Here is a 15768-nt window from a genome sequence, read left to right on the forward strand (position 1 = left end):
TTCTGGGAAACTATCACCAGAGTAGATCTGCTGAATGAATCAACCAAGTAACAACAGTCTAAGAATACTAACAGGAGTTCTATCGGGGCACTGTCGCCTCAACAAATACCGGAAGACGCTAGACCTAGCAGATGATGCGACGTGCAGATTTCGTTGCACAGAGGAAGAAATCTCTATCCACACTATCTCTCGAAGTGTGAACTCCAGAGCCCTACATCTGAGAGCGCTTGAAATTGAAGACGAAGATTTCTGGAAACCAAAGTCATCCAACAATCTAGACCTTTTAAAACGAGTGGATCAATGGATCAACTGTAAACACTGGGTTCTCCAGTATCGCAACAAGAACAATACACACAATAAATTCTTTGGGTCACAGTATATAGGAGACTTCAAATCTATTATATCTATTAATCTATTATTAATTCGACCTTGAAAAAAAGGACAAGGTTTTGATTAGTATTTTATAATATCCTTCTTGGCTACCGGATTTATACAATTCATTAGTTTTCTCTAGTATGGACAGTAATAACCTTATATTATCCTCATTTTCTAAGAAAATCAATGCATATATCCATTCTCGGATCTTTTTTACCAAATTAATTTCAAAATTCAGATATAGATGTATAAATTGTGCGTGCAGATCATCGAATGAGCATCCGGATGATTGCCGAGGCTGTAAACGCCGATTAAGAAACGGTTAGAAAAATTTTACACATGATAAAAGTCTGTGCAAAGTTGGTGCCAAAAAATATGACTCCTGTCCAAAAGCTCTTGCGTCTGTTCAGATTTCCTTGAAAGGTTAGGAAAAGATCTGCTTTGATAGGGACCCGATTTGAATCGATGGAAGCAGTAAAGCAAAAAACGGCAGAGCTCCTAAAGGTACTCACCAAATAAGACTTCCAGCCCTGCTTCGATCAATGGAAAAAACGTATGGAAAAATAATGTGTGGCGAGGGGATGGGAGTATATTGAAGGAAATGATTCTAATGTAGAATGATTTTTATAATAAAACCCTTTTTCGTAACCAGTCTCGTTATTTAATAGCCAGACCTCGTAGGCAGGGTGCCGTCACGTTTTTTTTTGTATAACCAAACGGAACTTACTTTTTGAACATACCTCGTAATTAATTATTTTGTCTCAAATGAACTTTTTAATCAGAGTAAGAGTTTGTATTTTAGTATCTTACTAACAATCAAACAAGGAAGCAAAGTGAAGAAAAGAATATATTGAATCAAATTTTCATTTTTGTCTGTTATTTCATAACTGCTTTGATCTTCCAAAAGAATCCAGTATAACATTTAGTAATAAATTCTTAGGATACTTGAACAGGTGGTATATATACAATACACTGAAGATTAGTACGAAATCTTTGAAGAAATTCGATATAATCTAAAATTTGGAGTAAACTCATGCATGCTTGGCATTCTTTTTCTTAATACATGCTATATAACACTATCTATGATAAAATAGTAGCCACCTGTATGGTTTAAAACAAAAATTCATTTGGTTATAACCTAGAAGAGTGTAGAAAATCGAATACAATTGTTTCGCTACTATGTGGAAGATGTTGTTGGTGCTAGGTGCTTATGGTGTAATGAATATACGTTAGGAATATTTATTTTAATTCACTATTTTTGGAATAAAGAAAAATTTTTTCAAACAAGGAGATTAGTATGCATTTCTTCATTCCCAAAACTTTTGGAATTACATATACATTCGACCGTAAGAATAGTTTTGAAAGTATAATCACAATGGCGATAAAATTTTAATCTGGGCTAAAGTGAAAAGTTATAAATTATAGAATAAATTGATTTTGGAAAAGTTTTTGCGAAAATTACAGGACAATTGGTTATCGAAACGCGCGGCAGATAGTGTAATTGTGAGTGGTGGTGCGAACAGTGCGTTGACTACTAAAGTTTTTGTTAAATGTCTTCTGGGCGTTTCGTAACACTTGACATAATTGATTATATTTTCACGTTCAAATATAAAAAAATATATACTATGGTTGAGAAATAACCTTTCAATCTATTTTTCTCTTGAAGATACCAGTTGGATTAAAAAATGTGAGATATACAGAAGAAAAGACGAAGTTTCAACTACATGTGTGGAGAATAAATATTTTAATACACTTATTTATTACTGTAGTATGCAGCAAAAGTTTCCAAAACTTTTCAAAATATTACTGGTTTCAATAGACCCCCTGCTGATACATTTCTGCCATATTTTCACAACTCGTCAAACCATAACGAAGGAAAGTTACGTAGACCCCTGTCGAGTCCACCGACGGTTCACTTAGACCACATTGGGAATCACTAGTATACAGGATAATGAGGCTTTTACGATGCAAAAGAATAATAAGGTACACATGACAAATTTGGGACTCAAGAACCTCAAAGTAGGCCCCTGCTACTGTCGTCGCATGCACTAACATGCCTCCTCGTATTGTTAAGTATATACCACATAGTGGTTCCTTAATCTTGTCGGAGAGATCAATATGACAGGGTGAAATGTCGTGAGCGACAGGACTACTACCAGCTACCACAGAGCCACCTGTTGTTCTGCATACAAATTATGCTTATAAAACTTTCACAAGACCCATATAAGTTTGTGATTCCTTCACTGTTTACAAAAAAAATATGAAATGAAATACTTTCACAACTTTTTTAATGATGAAATAATCGAGAAACCGCAAAGAATTGATTTTTAGTAAGCGATTGCTTTAAGTCTATAAATTCAACTATAATTAATAAATTAGCAGAGATATATCGGATTAATGGCGATTTCTAACCTGAAATTTTATCTTTAGTTAGGCTAGTTAAATGTAGGGTTATTGGACACGATTTTTTTTTTAAATAATATCGTTATTATATCAAAAACGAAATATTTTGGATTTGGACATCGTATACAAATAAAAAATGTAAAAAAGAAACTAAACACCGAGAATTTGGTTGTGTATTAAAACCGATATTCATTTCTGAAAACACATGAGTCATATAGGCATCTAGCCATCGATTATAGAAAAGAATAACCATAAAGCTGATTTTAATAAGGCAAATGACGACAGTTACTTTAATAAAAGGGAAGTACTTTGGTAACAGCGCCTTGTGCGCGTGCGTACCTGTCAGATATGTTACAAATAAAGTCGATTTTATTAAAATCACTATTTATACAAATGATAATTTATCTAAATCGCACTTATTGAATGATTATACTTTCTAAAATAGTTAAAAAGTCTACTAAATTTTCTCCACGTGTTATAATCTTATCTATTGTTGAAAATCACCCTGTATGTTGTTATTTTATGTTAACATAGAACGTTTAGATTAGAGATCTTAAAATAACTTCATATTTGACTGGTGTTTTTCCATACAACCGTAGTTTAGAGAGATATTTTAGATATTTGAAAAAAAAATCAAGAACAATTTTAAATTGTAACAAATTTGTTAGATATTCCACTAGAGCTTCGAAGTTGATTATTTTTTAATAAATGTCAAACAAGTTGAAATTTCAAGAACTATTGATGATATTCTTGATACCAATATAAGCACAGTAACAATGTCTGGTCTCGTGAGTCTCGAATCCGGCTCGAAGGACCAGATGTAAGTGAGTGTAAGTATAGTTGTAGTAAACATTTCCAACAGACTATCACTCAAATGGTTTATATAAAAAAATATAAAAAAAATTGTTGAAGAAAAATCTTGTACTAAACGTTGTTTTTCTGGCATTTATTTACCCGCCAATTATCACCTGCTAGTTTTTATCGGCATGTTTTTTATACTGTATCTGCTACAAAAACGATTAAACTTGAAACAATATTGTTCTTGATTTGAGAAAAAACACAGGATGTTTCTAAATTCCATGAAAAAAATTCTGTCGATTGTAATCTTTTATTCCAATTGACATAAATTTTCCGATTTTTTTGAAAATCCTTATTAATATACGTTTGATGGCAAGACAGGCCTATCAGAATGCTTATGTGCTTAACGGCCCACAATACTACTATGCATGTATGTTTAAAAGAAATTGTGTGGCCATAATAATAGATTATTATTTTCCTCATATAAAATTTTAATTCATACGCGCCCTGTATAATTTTGTACTTGATACGTAGATGAATGAGACTTCTGATGATTTTTTCGCATGTTATTTAGAAAATCCTCGTAGAAATATCAAACATTTTGCCGGATTTTATGCAATTTTGTCTAAACTAACATAAAATATTTTAGTATCGTTTTCTTAAAATGCCAATTGTCTACAATAAGCACAAGCGAATTCTGACTCGAATTTCGCGAGAATGTCACATGCGTTCTACAAAATTTCTAGAAAATAACATACAACACTCGTATATGAGTTATATAAGAATAGTAATTAGTTTAAGCTCAAGCCGCGGGTGGCTCTTATTACTTTCAACTATATATAGATCAGAAGTTATTTTAAGATAAAGAAAACTGGCACGACAGTAGAAGAGAACCGGTAGTCGGGCTAGAGATTTGTAACAAACATGCATTAATTTTTATATCCATATATACATGCCACACAACTAGCTGTGGGCGCATACGTACACGTGAAAGGAGACATTTGAGTTTGGCAGTTTTGCTGCCAGAGCAAAATGTATTTGTGTAGAGCCATCATGCCATGAAATCGAATTGATTGAGGCGTATCAAAGCTTTACATATATATGTATTAGAATGGGCTAAAAAAAGTTATTTTATTTTTTGAATGGTACGTTGAAAATTTTGTTCATGTTAACAAAAAAAATTATATTCATCATTACGATGAATTCACAATATCACAATTACAAATAATTTCGCCAGTACATATTATAAAAAGAAATTAGAATCCCTACAAAAAAGTTTTTGGAAATTGTCAAATAACCCGATTTTTAAGGGAAATTTGTTTTTGGATATACCTACCCTTCATAATATTTGAATAAATAAAATACATACTTTTGAAGGAAATTCAAGATTTTTCATTAAATGCATTCATGTAAAAGTAAAATGAAACTCAAGACTATATTCAGAAGGTCGCTAACACAAATCACCATATACAGGGTGTTTCTATATTTGACCGACAACGATCTACCACAGAGAGATCTCAATGAATGATTCATTTTGATATAGGAATACGAACCCTTAAGGCGCCAATATGCTCCTTAATAAAAGTAATTTACAAATTAATTAATTATTAATTTAATTTCGAATAATGATTAAGCGTAAGCAGTCAAAACAAATAATGATTATTCATTATCTCAATTTCAACAAGTGTAAAGTGTAAATTTTCGGGGAATTAAAAAAAATGTTTTTAAAGATAAAACATAAATTTTGAGGTCATGCGGAAAAAGTATGAATGCAAAAGTTGTAGAATTTTTTATTGCCAACAATTTGCTTATATAATTTTTTGCCATAGTACTTGTAGTATTACCGAAAATCGATTTTTACCTTTAAAAACTGCCCCACTCTACCGACCTAAAATCGCCCGTAAACTATTTTTTCTTCCATTTTTGTTATATTCTCTTCCTTTCCCAATAAATTTCATCCTACTATTATTTTTTTCTGTTTCAAACATTTTCTTTATTATTAGAGTTAGTTGGATACAACTAAAATGAATTTCATGATCAATAAATTATTGATTTTGTATAAAAGAATAGTGACCCTAAAACATAAATGTGTTCCCAATCTTTGTCAAATTTTCCGATCAAATGGAAAAATTGAGGCTATCCTAAAAAAGCCATTGATTACTTCTGAATTCAATAATGTCGAATAACTTCTAAATCAAAGAATTTAATAGAAAATAATAAGAATCCTTTCTTGTTATAAATCGAATTTTCTTCAAAAGTATTTATTTCATTTACTTAAATATTGTTTAATCATAATCGCATAAAGTTAAAGAAAAAATAACAGTTCAAGATACGATTGCTTAGAAATTATTTAATTAAAACAGATTACAAAGAGCTTTTTGAAAATTATGTATTAGTATAATTATTTGCAAGTATTGCATTGTTTTGAAAAACATGTCATTGCGACAGGTAACAATATGAGTATAAAGGACTCTTTCACAATAATTATTTTTTGTTATCATGAATAAAAATTCCAGAGTAACTTTCAAAACGGTTTTTTTTTGGCCAATCTAATAAGTATCTATAGTTTTTTGCAGTCTATGAAGCTGGCTGCTTCAAGTTGTTCTCAACAAATAGTAATAAATTTGTCCGAAACAATTATACAAATTTTCGAGAATGTTTGTGGCTTAATGAACAAATTTGAAATTCAAGAAGAATCCTAATAAAGTCCTCCTCGTTTTAGACGAAATGTACCGTATTGTTGCATAGACTGATATTTATCTGAAAGGTGTTAAATGTTTTGACTTTTTAATTTTCCCAGTATGCCACCACTGTTCTCAATAATTTGAAAAATATAAGGCGTATACAAGCTAAAGAACATTTTTTTAAATATATGCCATCTTCTTACAATAATCATAGTTCACTGAAATACTACGTAATTGAAAAGATTTGTTGTAATATAATTTTCCATGAAAATATACACACGACATTATTGAAAATGTAATGAAGGATGTCCATAATTTAATTTTATTGTTAAAGTTGCTCTTATAGTTGTATACACCCAAAAGACCTGGCATGAATGTCCAGACAGACAATACCAACATTATTGTAGTGGAAATATGTGTTTATTTTCTGCTTGGATATCGGTGCCTGTCTGGTTTAGACCAGAATTCCTATAAAACTTCAATTCTTCTCGAAGTAGGTTAATTTTTTTCAAGATTAATCTTCGAAACATCAGAATAAAGAAAATATCAAAGAGATCAACTTGAAAATCCATAATACTACTCCTTAGTTTCCCCACTTGTGTGCCATCTGGTTTCATCCCCAGATGGCCACAGATGTCGTTGTCAAACTGATTTAGGAATTTTGATAATTATCTCCATTAAGATGTTACTAATTAATTCAAGAAAAGAACCCACCCTCAGAAAAATTAAGCTTTCGAATCATGTTAAAGCAGGAATCCTGATCTAGTTTTAGCAAGCAGTCATATTTTGTCATACCGAGTGATCAGGATTAAAACATTGAACTTGCAAAATTTTCACAAATCAACACAATTCAAAATTATCTGAGCACCACTTAAAACACACACGAATAACAATATTTAAATACATACAGTTTACCAGAATTCGTTATTTTGCTTACGTGATTTTGCCCCACCTGTGTGTATGTATATGTGGGTATTAGTAAACACAACAAACTTTGTAAATATTATAAAATACACATAAAAAATAGAAATCAATTTTAACACAACCTAGCAACTAGAATAAAATAACTTTTCGTTAATAAATCATTAGGAAGAAAAACAGTGTTCCAACTAAAAAAAAATCAATAGTGTTCAGACGTGGCAATAAATTCTCAAAATTAATGCAACAGCTTCAACCAGGAATATATTTTGTATGAATAACATATTTTTTTACTTTTGCGTCATCCAAACTTTTGGGTAAACCACATTCCAAACATATATAATGAAAACATTTACATGCGATTCTAATAAATGTGTATGTCGGCTTCTAACGTCAGGTACCTACTACAAACTAGCACAGAGCACAGACAGAGGCCAAACAATTGAAAAGAGCCGGCAACATCTATCACCAAATGCTCAAAAAGTGATATTAACTGTTTTTAACCCACTTTGTAGTCCAAAAGAAATAGTATCCAGAAAACAAATACTTCTCAGACTACACTCTACAAAATTGCAAAGCAAGATGTGACAAAGAGACGAAGAAATTTTAAAAAAATCAAACTCCAATATGCGAAACAATCTATAGTATGTTCGCATCAAACATAATGCCAAATCTTCAAGGTATTCTTGCCAAACTCAAAAAGGAAACATATCGCTATGAACACTACGAAATTTGTTTCAAAAAAACATGGTTTTTAGTAAATAGAAGGCAAACAGTAATGAAAAGAAGTTGTTTGATGAAGTGAAGACGCGAATATATAACAAAAATCAGGAGTATCGTAATGAAGGAAGACAGATATTGACAGCCACGATACTGTAAAGCCTGGACAAATATTGGAAATATTAAACGAAAACTTCCCATTTCAGACGTAAACGCATTCGGTGGGGGGCATGGGTGGGTGAATGATGCATTATTATAAAGTTCGAAGCATGTTAAGGGTACCACCAGGATATTGGAGGGACTTTTCTCGAGTCTGGGTTAGATAACGCCTCGTATCATTCAAGACAAATTCGTAAAATCTCAACTAAATATTCTTCCAACAGTTTCTAATGGAACAAGATCTAAATTTTGAAGAGCTTTATACAAAGAAGTGATTCGCGGTGGATTTAGAAACAAAAATAATTGCCTGTAGACGAAATGACCAAGAAGAATGGTCATGTTTTAAGATTACCTACGTATTACAGTGGTTTTAATCCATTCGAATTAATACGATCCCTTAAAAAGACAGATGAGAATTGATAGCACTCCACCTAAAAATTCCTCCTCCTATTTGGAGCTGATAATGAAAGTATGTTCAAATATTAGTACACGTAAAATAGGATTAAACTCGAAAAATTGAATTGGACGCTTCTGATTTCCCAGATTCTCAGAGGTTTTCTGTTACTGAATAAGCCTAGTAACTCTAACAAAATTACGGGTACCGGTTTTCGAAATTTTAACTCAAAAAAATATTTTGAAACACGAATAACTCGAAAACTAAGAGAAATTCGAAAAAACTACCCCAACCAAAAATGTAGAACACGAAATTTTCTACAAAAATGGTCTCTAGTCTTTTTTTCGTTGGAGCTACTATTTCTGAGTAAAGTGCGAATTGATGCCATTTTACATTCCAGGCGCACATGGCTCTACATCTGGGAAAACTACTTTGTTTTCTAAAAATAGAAATGCATCATGATGTGGGTACTCATTTAGCGCTCTAAAGATTTGGGTCCGGCATTTTTTTTTCGAATTCTACGTAGTTTTCGAGTTATTCGCGATTCAAAATATTTTTGAGCGTTCAAACCCATTTTACAATGCGACATTTTTAGGTTAGGAAAAAATTGAAACCTTTTTTGTACAAAATGTTGTGCTCCAGATTTTTTGTCCCGTATTTTGTGTCGGAATCCTTATAGATTTCGAATTATCCGCAATTCAAAATGTTTTTGAGTACTTGAACCCTTTTTTAAGTGAAAATTTTGAGGTTAGGAAAAAATGCTTACGAACCAATCTGTAGAGAATTTCATGCTATACATTTTTTGCTCCAGCACTTTGTTTCGAGTTATTCGCGTTTCAACGTGCCCGCAATTTTGTTAAGAATTGCTAGACTTCTTCAATAACCCTAAAACCTCCCAGAATGTAGAAAATCAAAACCGCTCAATTTAATTTGAGGTCTTGGCTCAAAATCGCCTAATTTGCCTGTACTATATAAGCACCGAAAATTGGAGAGATACCATAAAACATAAAAACGTAACCTAACCAATGTAACAACATGTATCAATTTTAAATTTTCCAGAAAATTGTCATAGCTTTGAAGTTCAAAAGTTATTCCCAATATCATTTCACTGTTGTAAAATGTTCTTAGGGGTCATCCATATATTACGTCACATGTTAATGTGAGGGGAGGGTATCACCGAAAAGTGACAATGCGTGACAAGAAACAGGGGGGGACTCAAAAGTTTTATGATGTTAAAATTAAAAATAATAAAACATGAAATTTAGATGTGAATAAAAAACTATTAAAATCTACAATTTTTATCTATACTGTGTTGTTTTTACATCACGTGCATTATCACGTGTTGGCAAGTCACATCAGAGTAGTTTGTATTCTCTCAATATGCCTAAACTTTATCTGAATGCTTCTTGAGGAATAAATCGGAAAAAGAAACTAATATCTCATTTATGTTTACATTGATGATAATATTTAGATTGATGATAGAGATAATGTCATTTTCAGAACGTGGATAAAGCTTTGAAGAATGAGAATTTGGAATATCCCAATACTTTTTATAACTTTTTGATGAATCTGCCAACTTGCAACCTTCAATCTAGTGTCACTCGGAGGAACTTCAGTAATCGATATTTCTCATTAACTAGATGCGATTTTTGAACTAACACACCCCCCATCGTTTTCTTTCAAGGTTAAATATGCATGGTAGTTGATACACTAGAGCGAAGGTAGGAATATTATAGTTTTGATTTTGAATGGCAGACTTTTGTAACGGAATGAATTTTCAAATTTATATGCAGTACTATAAAATATTTTTAATCATACTGTAGAATTATTATAACCCGTATTACTGTTACAATTGTTTTGAGAATTTGTTGACATCTATCCATCTCTGCTGAGTAACCTATTGGATTTTTTTCAAATTGACACATTGTAAAGATATTTAGAAAAAAAAATTTAGGTAGATATAATTTTAAGTACACTTTATCAATATATAATTATATGTATATACAGTGACCCAAAAATACTTCACTTTTTAGACTTCTCGACAAGGCTTTATTTTAGGCTAAAAGGAAAGGGCAACGAAGCAACGGGGATAGTGTTTTATGTGCTCAATATTAAGAGGATTAATTTTTACATTTTTTTTTATACTTTCACGAACGCACTTTTCAATCAAATGAATATTGTATTTTTGGGTCACTTAGTGTGCATTGACCTCAACATCCGGTAAGGATTTTTAGACTATCCTACTGCATTTTCTCAATATTTATTAAAATGAAAAATTAAAAATTAATACTCCGATTAGAACGAATAATTATTTTAGAAACCTATCAAAATTACTTCCATAAAAGTTTTAAGTTCATATATTTTGGTTGATAAGGAAAATATTGTTACATAAAAGTAATTTGTTTATAAATATTTTACATAACAAGTGTGTCTATGAGGAAAATTAGTACAAAAGGTTAGTGTATAATCAACCAGATGAGTTTTATAACAGAAACAACAATAAGTGCTAATAATGAAGGATTATACAAAAAAGAAGAGTTCAATGAAAGTTCATTTTAGCATAAAAAATTTAAAATTGTTCATTTAGGGAGTGAATAATAATTAAAATCTGTCAAAAAATATGGAAATATTTTGTAAATATCTAAAAAAAAAGGTGTCAAATAGAAAATGTTTGTGCTTTCCACGGAATCAGATGAGAGTAGAATGACTCTAATCGATAATGATTTTACACTGCAAGTTCATAGATTAATGCCATAATATGCAAACGAAAGTTATTAATAATTGTATTGATGCTAACTAACTGATCTTGAAATGAATTATTTAGCCTCATCCACAGCTGCATTTCTTGCCGACGACTTATACTATATTCCTCTTTTTCTAATAGAAACATAGGGAGATAGAAGTTATAATATTTTCAGTCGCCAAATACTATGATTTTGTCCAACTTTTTAAAAATCTAACCAAACTTTTATGTCCATTAACCTCTTTTCAATTCTAATAGGGTTGTGTTAACACTTAGCAGCATTGGTAGATCAACCCGATGATTAAATATTTATTGGTAATATTAACCGTACTATTTCGGACTTTTTCTTCAATATTTTTCATCCGAATCTTACACTACGATAAAAGAAAATGTCTGCTTTCTGTATAAAACAAAGGTTAAGTTGAAAATTTTTGGCAAAATAAAATACTGCCGAACTGTGGATTGAAAAAAAATCGAAGTATTTTTGTTATTATTTTGTAAAAAGCTAGCGGCAATATGTGAAAATTTATTAGGCCGAGGATATACGGTCCGGTTTTTATTTGGATCCGGTAAAAATTTGGAGTATTGAACACACCCGTGGAAACGTCTGGATTGTGCTAATTTTGCGTGAGTCTTTTTGCAAATATAAAATTGTCAATATTTAAGTAACTAGCTATTCTTACTTTATTTTTCTATCGTAGAAAAACAATTGCATCAGAAGTATTTTCAACTAATTTCGAATGTAGAGATCAGTTCATAGTTGAGGGCGGCCAGGGAGTCGTTGAGCACCTAGGCCAGGTGTTTAGCCGCGCTCGTATGAATACAGGGCAGTCACAGATAACGTGGTCTGCGGTTTCGTCCTCTTCCATGCACCAACAGCTCTCCGGATCGTCCGTGATGCCCATGGTGTGGAGATGGCGTCTTAGATTGCAGTGTTCAGTTAGAAGTCCGGTCGCTAGTCGGATTCCGCGCCTGTTTAGTTGGAGCAGTTGTTTGGTGTAAGACGCACAAGGTCCATTTATGTGTGCCTTTGCTTGTTTCATTCCAGGCGTCTCCATCCATTTCTGCCGAGCCCGCCTAGCGAGTGGACCGTTGAGATACGCGATGGCAAGCGTTTTTGGTCAATTCTGGGCCCATTGGTGGGTTGCCTTTTTCGAATGGATGTGGCATTATGTGACAAACTTCCAGAGAAGATAATGCACACATTCAAGAAAATACCAACATGAGAAACTGCGTTCTACCGCAGGAAATGGTTACCTCGACCACTTCACTTATATAATCATTTGAAATCGTCACTCAAATGCAAAAAAATAAGGTGTTGGCCGGATGATCGTCCGAGTCGTGTGTTCACTTCCATTTAGTACAATGCTTCACTACTTGTCTCGCTAAGTAGTCTGTCACCATGGAGTTATGGAGCAGGATGTATTGCTTGTGAGATTGGGTGTAGATGTTATGTATTTTTTTTAGATTTTAAAAACAAAAAACAGACGTTGTGGTTAGAGAAAATGCAGAATGATACTCGATCAGGAATCCATCTGATGTTAAGGTTCGAATAGAGATAAGAATATATAAAATATTCCAACATGTGGATATTATTTTTTTGTTTTTAATATATATGAAAGTGTGAATGTACTGATATTTTGTTTCGAATCTCTTGCACACTATATTTTTCACACATATTCATACATATAGCTGAATACAAAATGACTAGCAATTGGTAGTCATCTACACATATAAAGCTGTGTGATCGACATATAAATATACACACGCTTGTTGATAATTCGGTATGGATTTTTAGTTGAAAAAAAGCCACTACGATTAATTTCACCAACAATGCCATCGCTATATGCAAAAAGACCCTGGAGTTTAGAAAAGCATTTTGGACAAAAAATGTCAATGTAGTCGTTAAGTATTTGTTTGTTTAAAATATTTGAAAATTTATATACACTCAGGTTACCACAAATTTATCACCCTTTGATTCAATAAAAAAGTGAAAATATAAAATTTTAAATACATAAATGAGAAATAATAACATGAAATTTGTGAGTATGGTTCAAAATATCAACACCTGCTCTTGAACATTTTTAATATTATAAAAATCGAATCGACATTATTCGGCCGAGCAGTCGTTTGGAGCGATCTTATGCATCTGTGAAAATCATTTAAAAAGAAACAAAAACATGCAGCATGCCAAATCAAAATCATTAAACTCACAGCTTACTACTAATAATCTCCTTGGTCAATTCGTTAAAACACCCATTTAAAAAAATAATCAAAAAATCCAAAACAAAAAGAAACGCAAAGACAAATAAACTACATTAAAACAAGCCTCTATTAGACTTAACTCTTAATAGAATCATAATCGTAGTCAGCCAAGTTGAAACGAAAAAAAAAAACAAAAAAAGAGTAAATAAAATCAAAACAAAAAAAGTAAAAGTCTGCTTCAAAACCGGCAGGACAAACCAAGATCCGAGATCTTGGTGGATCCTTTATGCCTTACTGGAAGCAGAAAAGCGCTGCCAAACACAAACGAACAAAGAGCGATCAACAGCAATTATGAGTACATAGCGGACAGAAAGGTAGAAAAGCGGCTTACAGCTTGGTCAGTCGAGCTCTTGCTGTATGGAACTGGAATCAAACGTTCTTGTAATTCACCACCTATCACCTTCAAGAGTAATAAACTGCACGTTAAAGAGTGGTTCGAAAGACAGTGGACAGACACATACAATAGAAATAGTGCACAGAGATAGATTCTACTAAATAACCTGAGAAGAGTGACAAAGCAACAACAAAGGATTTTTTTGTACATCCGGTTGTATACTTACATATAGTGCGAATCATTTAACGTCGCTCACGGTACGTACGTAGCTGTCAATATTGCCAATTTTGATAAAAAATAATAATTCCACTGAATTGCTCATTTTTTAAATAATTTACATAATAATAAATATGATCATTTGATCATGAGATAGATAGATAAATATTTATTACCTTAGATTGGTATCAAAATATTTAATTTGGATTTAATATTTTTAACCAACGCCGCCAATATGAATTAATGATAGAAATATATTTGTACAATTCAAAATCAGTGGATTTCATTACCTAAAAAATAGTCTATTTTCATAAATTAGAGTGAAGAAATTATTTGTATTTAGTCAATAATATTTAGAAAAAAAATGTACTATGTGATTAATTGAATTCAAATATTCAAAAGTCACTATTTTTTACTGTGTACATTTCACAAATTTCTATACAAAGAAATGTTTCGTTAGCGATTTTTTGGAAAATTTTCCTAACTACACGGTTTTCTCCAAGAAGTGACAACAGCGCGTTTACAGGTGTTTGTGAGGATTAACTGTATGTGATGCATGAGTAGTGACGTCACATCGGAATTTTTAAACGTCTGGATTGAAAACAAAACAAACTAATCGATCTCTCATGATCATATCGTTGTAAATGCACAATTAAGTAAAAAAAAATTGAATACTTTGAGGTTAAATTATTTCAAACTTTTATTACATTTTGGAATTTTTGAATGTGTTTTGATTCTTGTACATTTTTTTTACTAGAATTTATCTTTTCATAACCATTGATATATGGTGTTTACTAGACTGCATTTATATACTTTCTTACAGTGAACAGTTGTGCCAACTTTAGAAACAGCTTATGATCTTTTTTTCCGAAAATGACGGAAAGCTCTACCAGCTTATAATTCCAGAATTGTGTAGCTACTCTACTCATGTCTCACGTTACGATCTGTATCTTTAATAATTTTACATAAATGATTGATAAAAAAGTTAGGTGCAATTTTATATTGACTTTCGACGCTGGCTTAGATGGACAAATGGTATAATTTCGACTGGAGCGCCACCTTAATAGATAATTTATTTAATAATTGCTTAATTTTTAGGATGATTATATATTGTATCGTTAAAGTTATTGATAAAATTCTATTAATATATTTACCTCGAAGTTCTTTACACTTTTCAGAAGACTGATGACGTAGGTTAAGGCTATTTGCTGCAATACCCGATTTAAAAAGCTCAACAATGTTTAGTTTTGACGTTGCACTAATTTTAGATGATGCTTCAGTCAAAATCCGTACCACGTAATGCTCTAAGCCAGCGTCGAGCGTCAATATGAAGTTGCACCTTATATATTTACATTGCCAAAATGAAACTAGAATTAGGTGGCGTTTCAGTATGAAATCAACAAAATTTAATTGAGCAATCTAATGAATTGTCAAAATCAGCTGATTTGGAAATGGCCACCGTGGGGTAAACAAATGCTTTTGCTATAAGTTCCTGAAGTTATTTAGATCTTTATATTTCCGGTATTATTGAAAAATGGCTTCTTAAAGATTGCTATTTAAAGAAGTGCAAAATTTCCTCCCAGTAAGGTGGTGGCTTTTGTTTCGTCTATGCTGTAATGGAATTTAATGGAAAGGGGTTAACTTCACCTAAGGGTTCAAGTTTGTCCTTGTACATTTCAGCTGGCACTGGGTTATCACCTTGCAATCTTAAAAATACTCATTTTTGATATATTTGAACGCTACAGTGGAAATAAATGTC

General features: G+C 31.9%; 1 protein-coding gene across 6 annotated transcripts in view; it reads right to left on the reverse strand.

Annotated features, from left to right (window-relative positions):
* Positions 1-15768, reverse strand: part of LOC130893009 (plasma membrane calcium-transporting ATPase 2) — a 150881-nt gene that overhangs the window by 6898 nt on the left and 128215 nt on the right. For 3 of the 6 annotated variants that reach the window (XM_057798873.1, XM_057798887.1, XM_057798865.1), the window contains one exon: positions 13791-13859. The exons of 1 other annotated variant lie outside the window; for it this stretch is intronic. In XM_057798873.1, coding sequence (XP_057654856.1) covers positions 13791-13859 — 69 coding nt within the window. Of the gene's footprint in view, positions 1-7197; positions 7213-13790; positions 13860-15768 lie in introns of all 6 variants that reach the window. 2 more of the 6 variants (XM_057798883.1, XM_057798847.1) reach the window with 1 other exon arrangement.

This window comes from Diorhabda carinulata, chromosome 1 (genome assembly GCF_026250575.1).
Source record: "Diorhabda carinulata isolate Delta chromosome 1, icDioCari1.1, whole genome shotgun sequence".
Lineage (NCBI taxonomy): Eukaryota > Metazoa > Arthropoda > Insecta > Coleoptera > Chrysomelidae > Diorhabda > Diorhabda carinulata.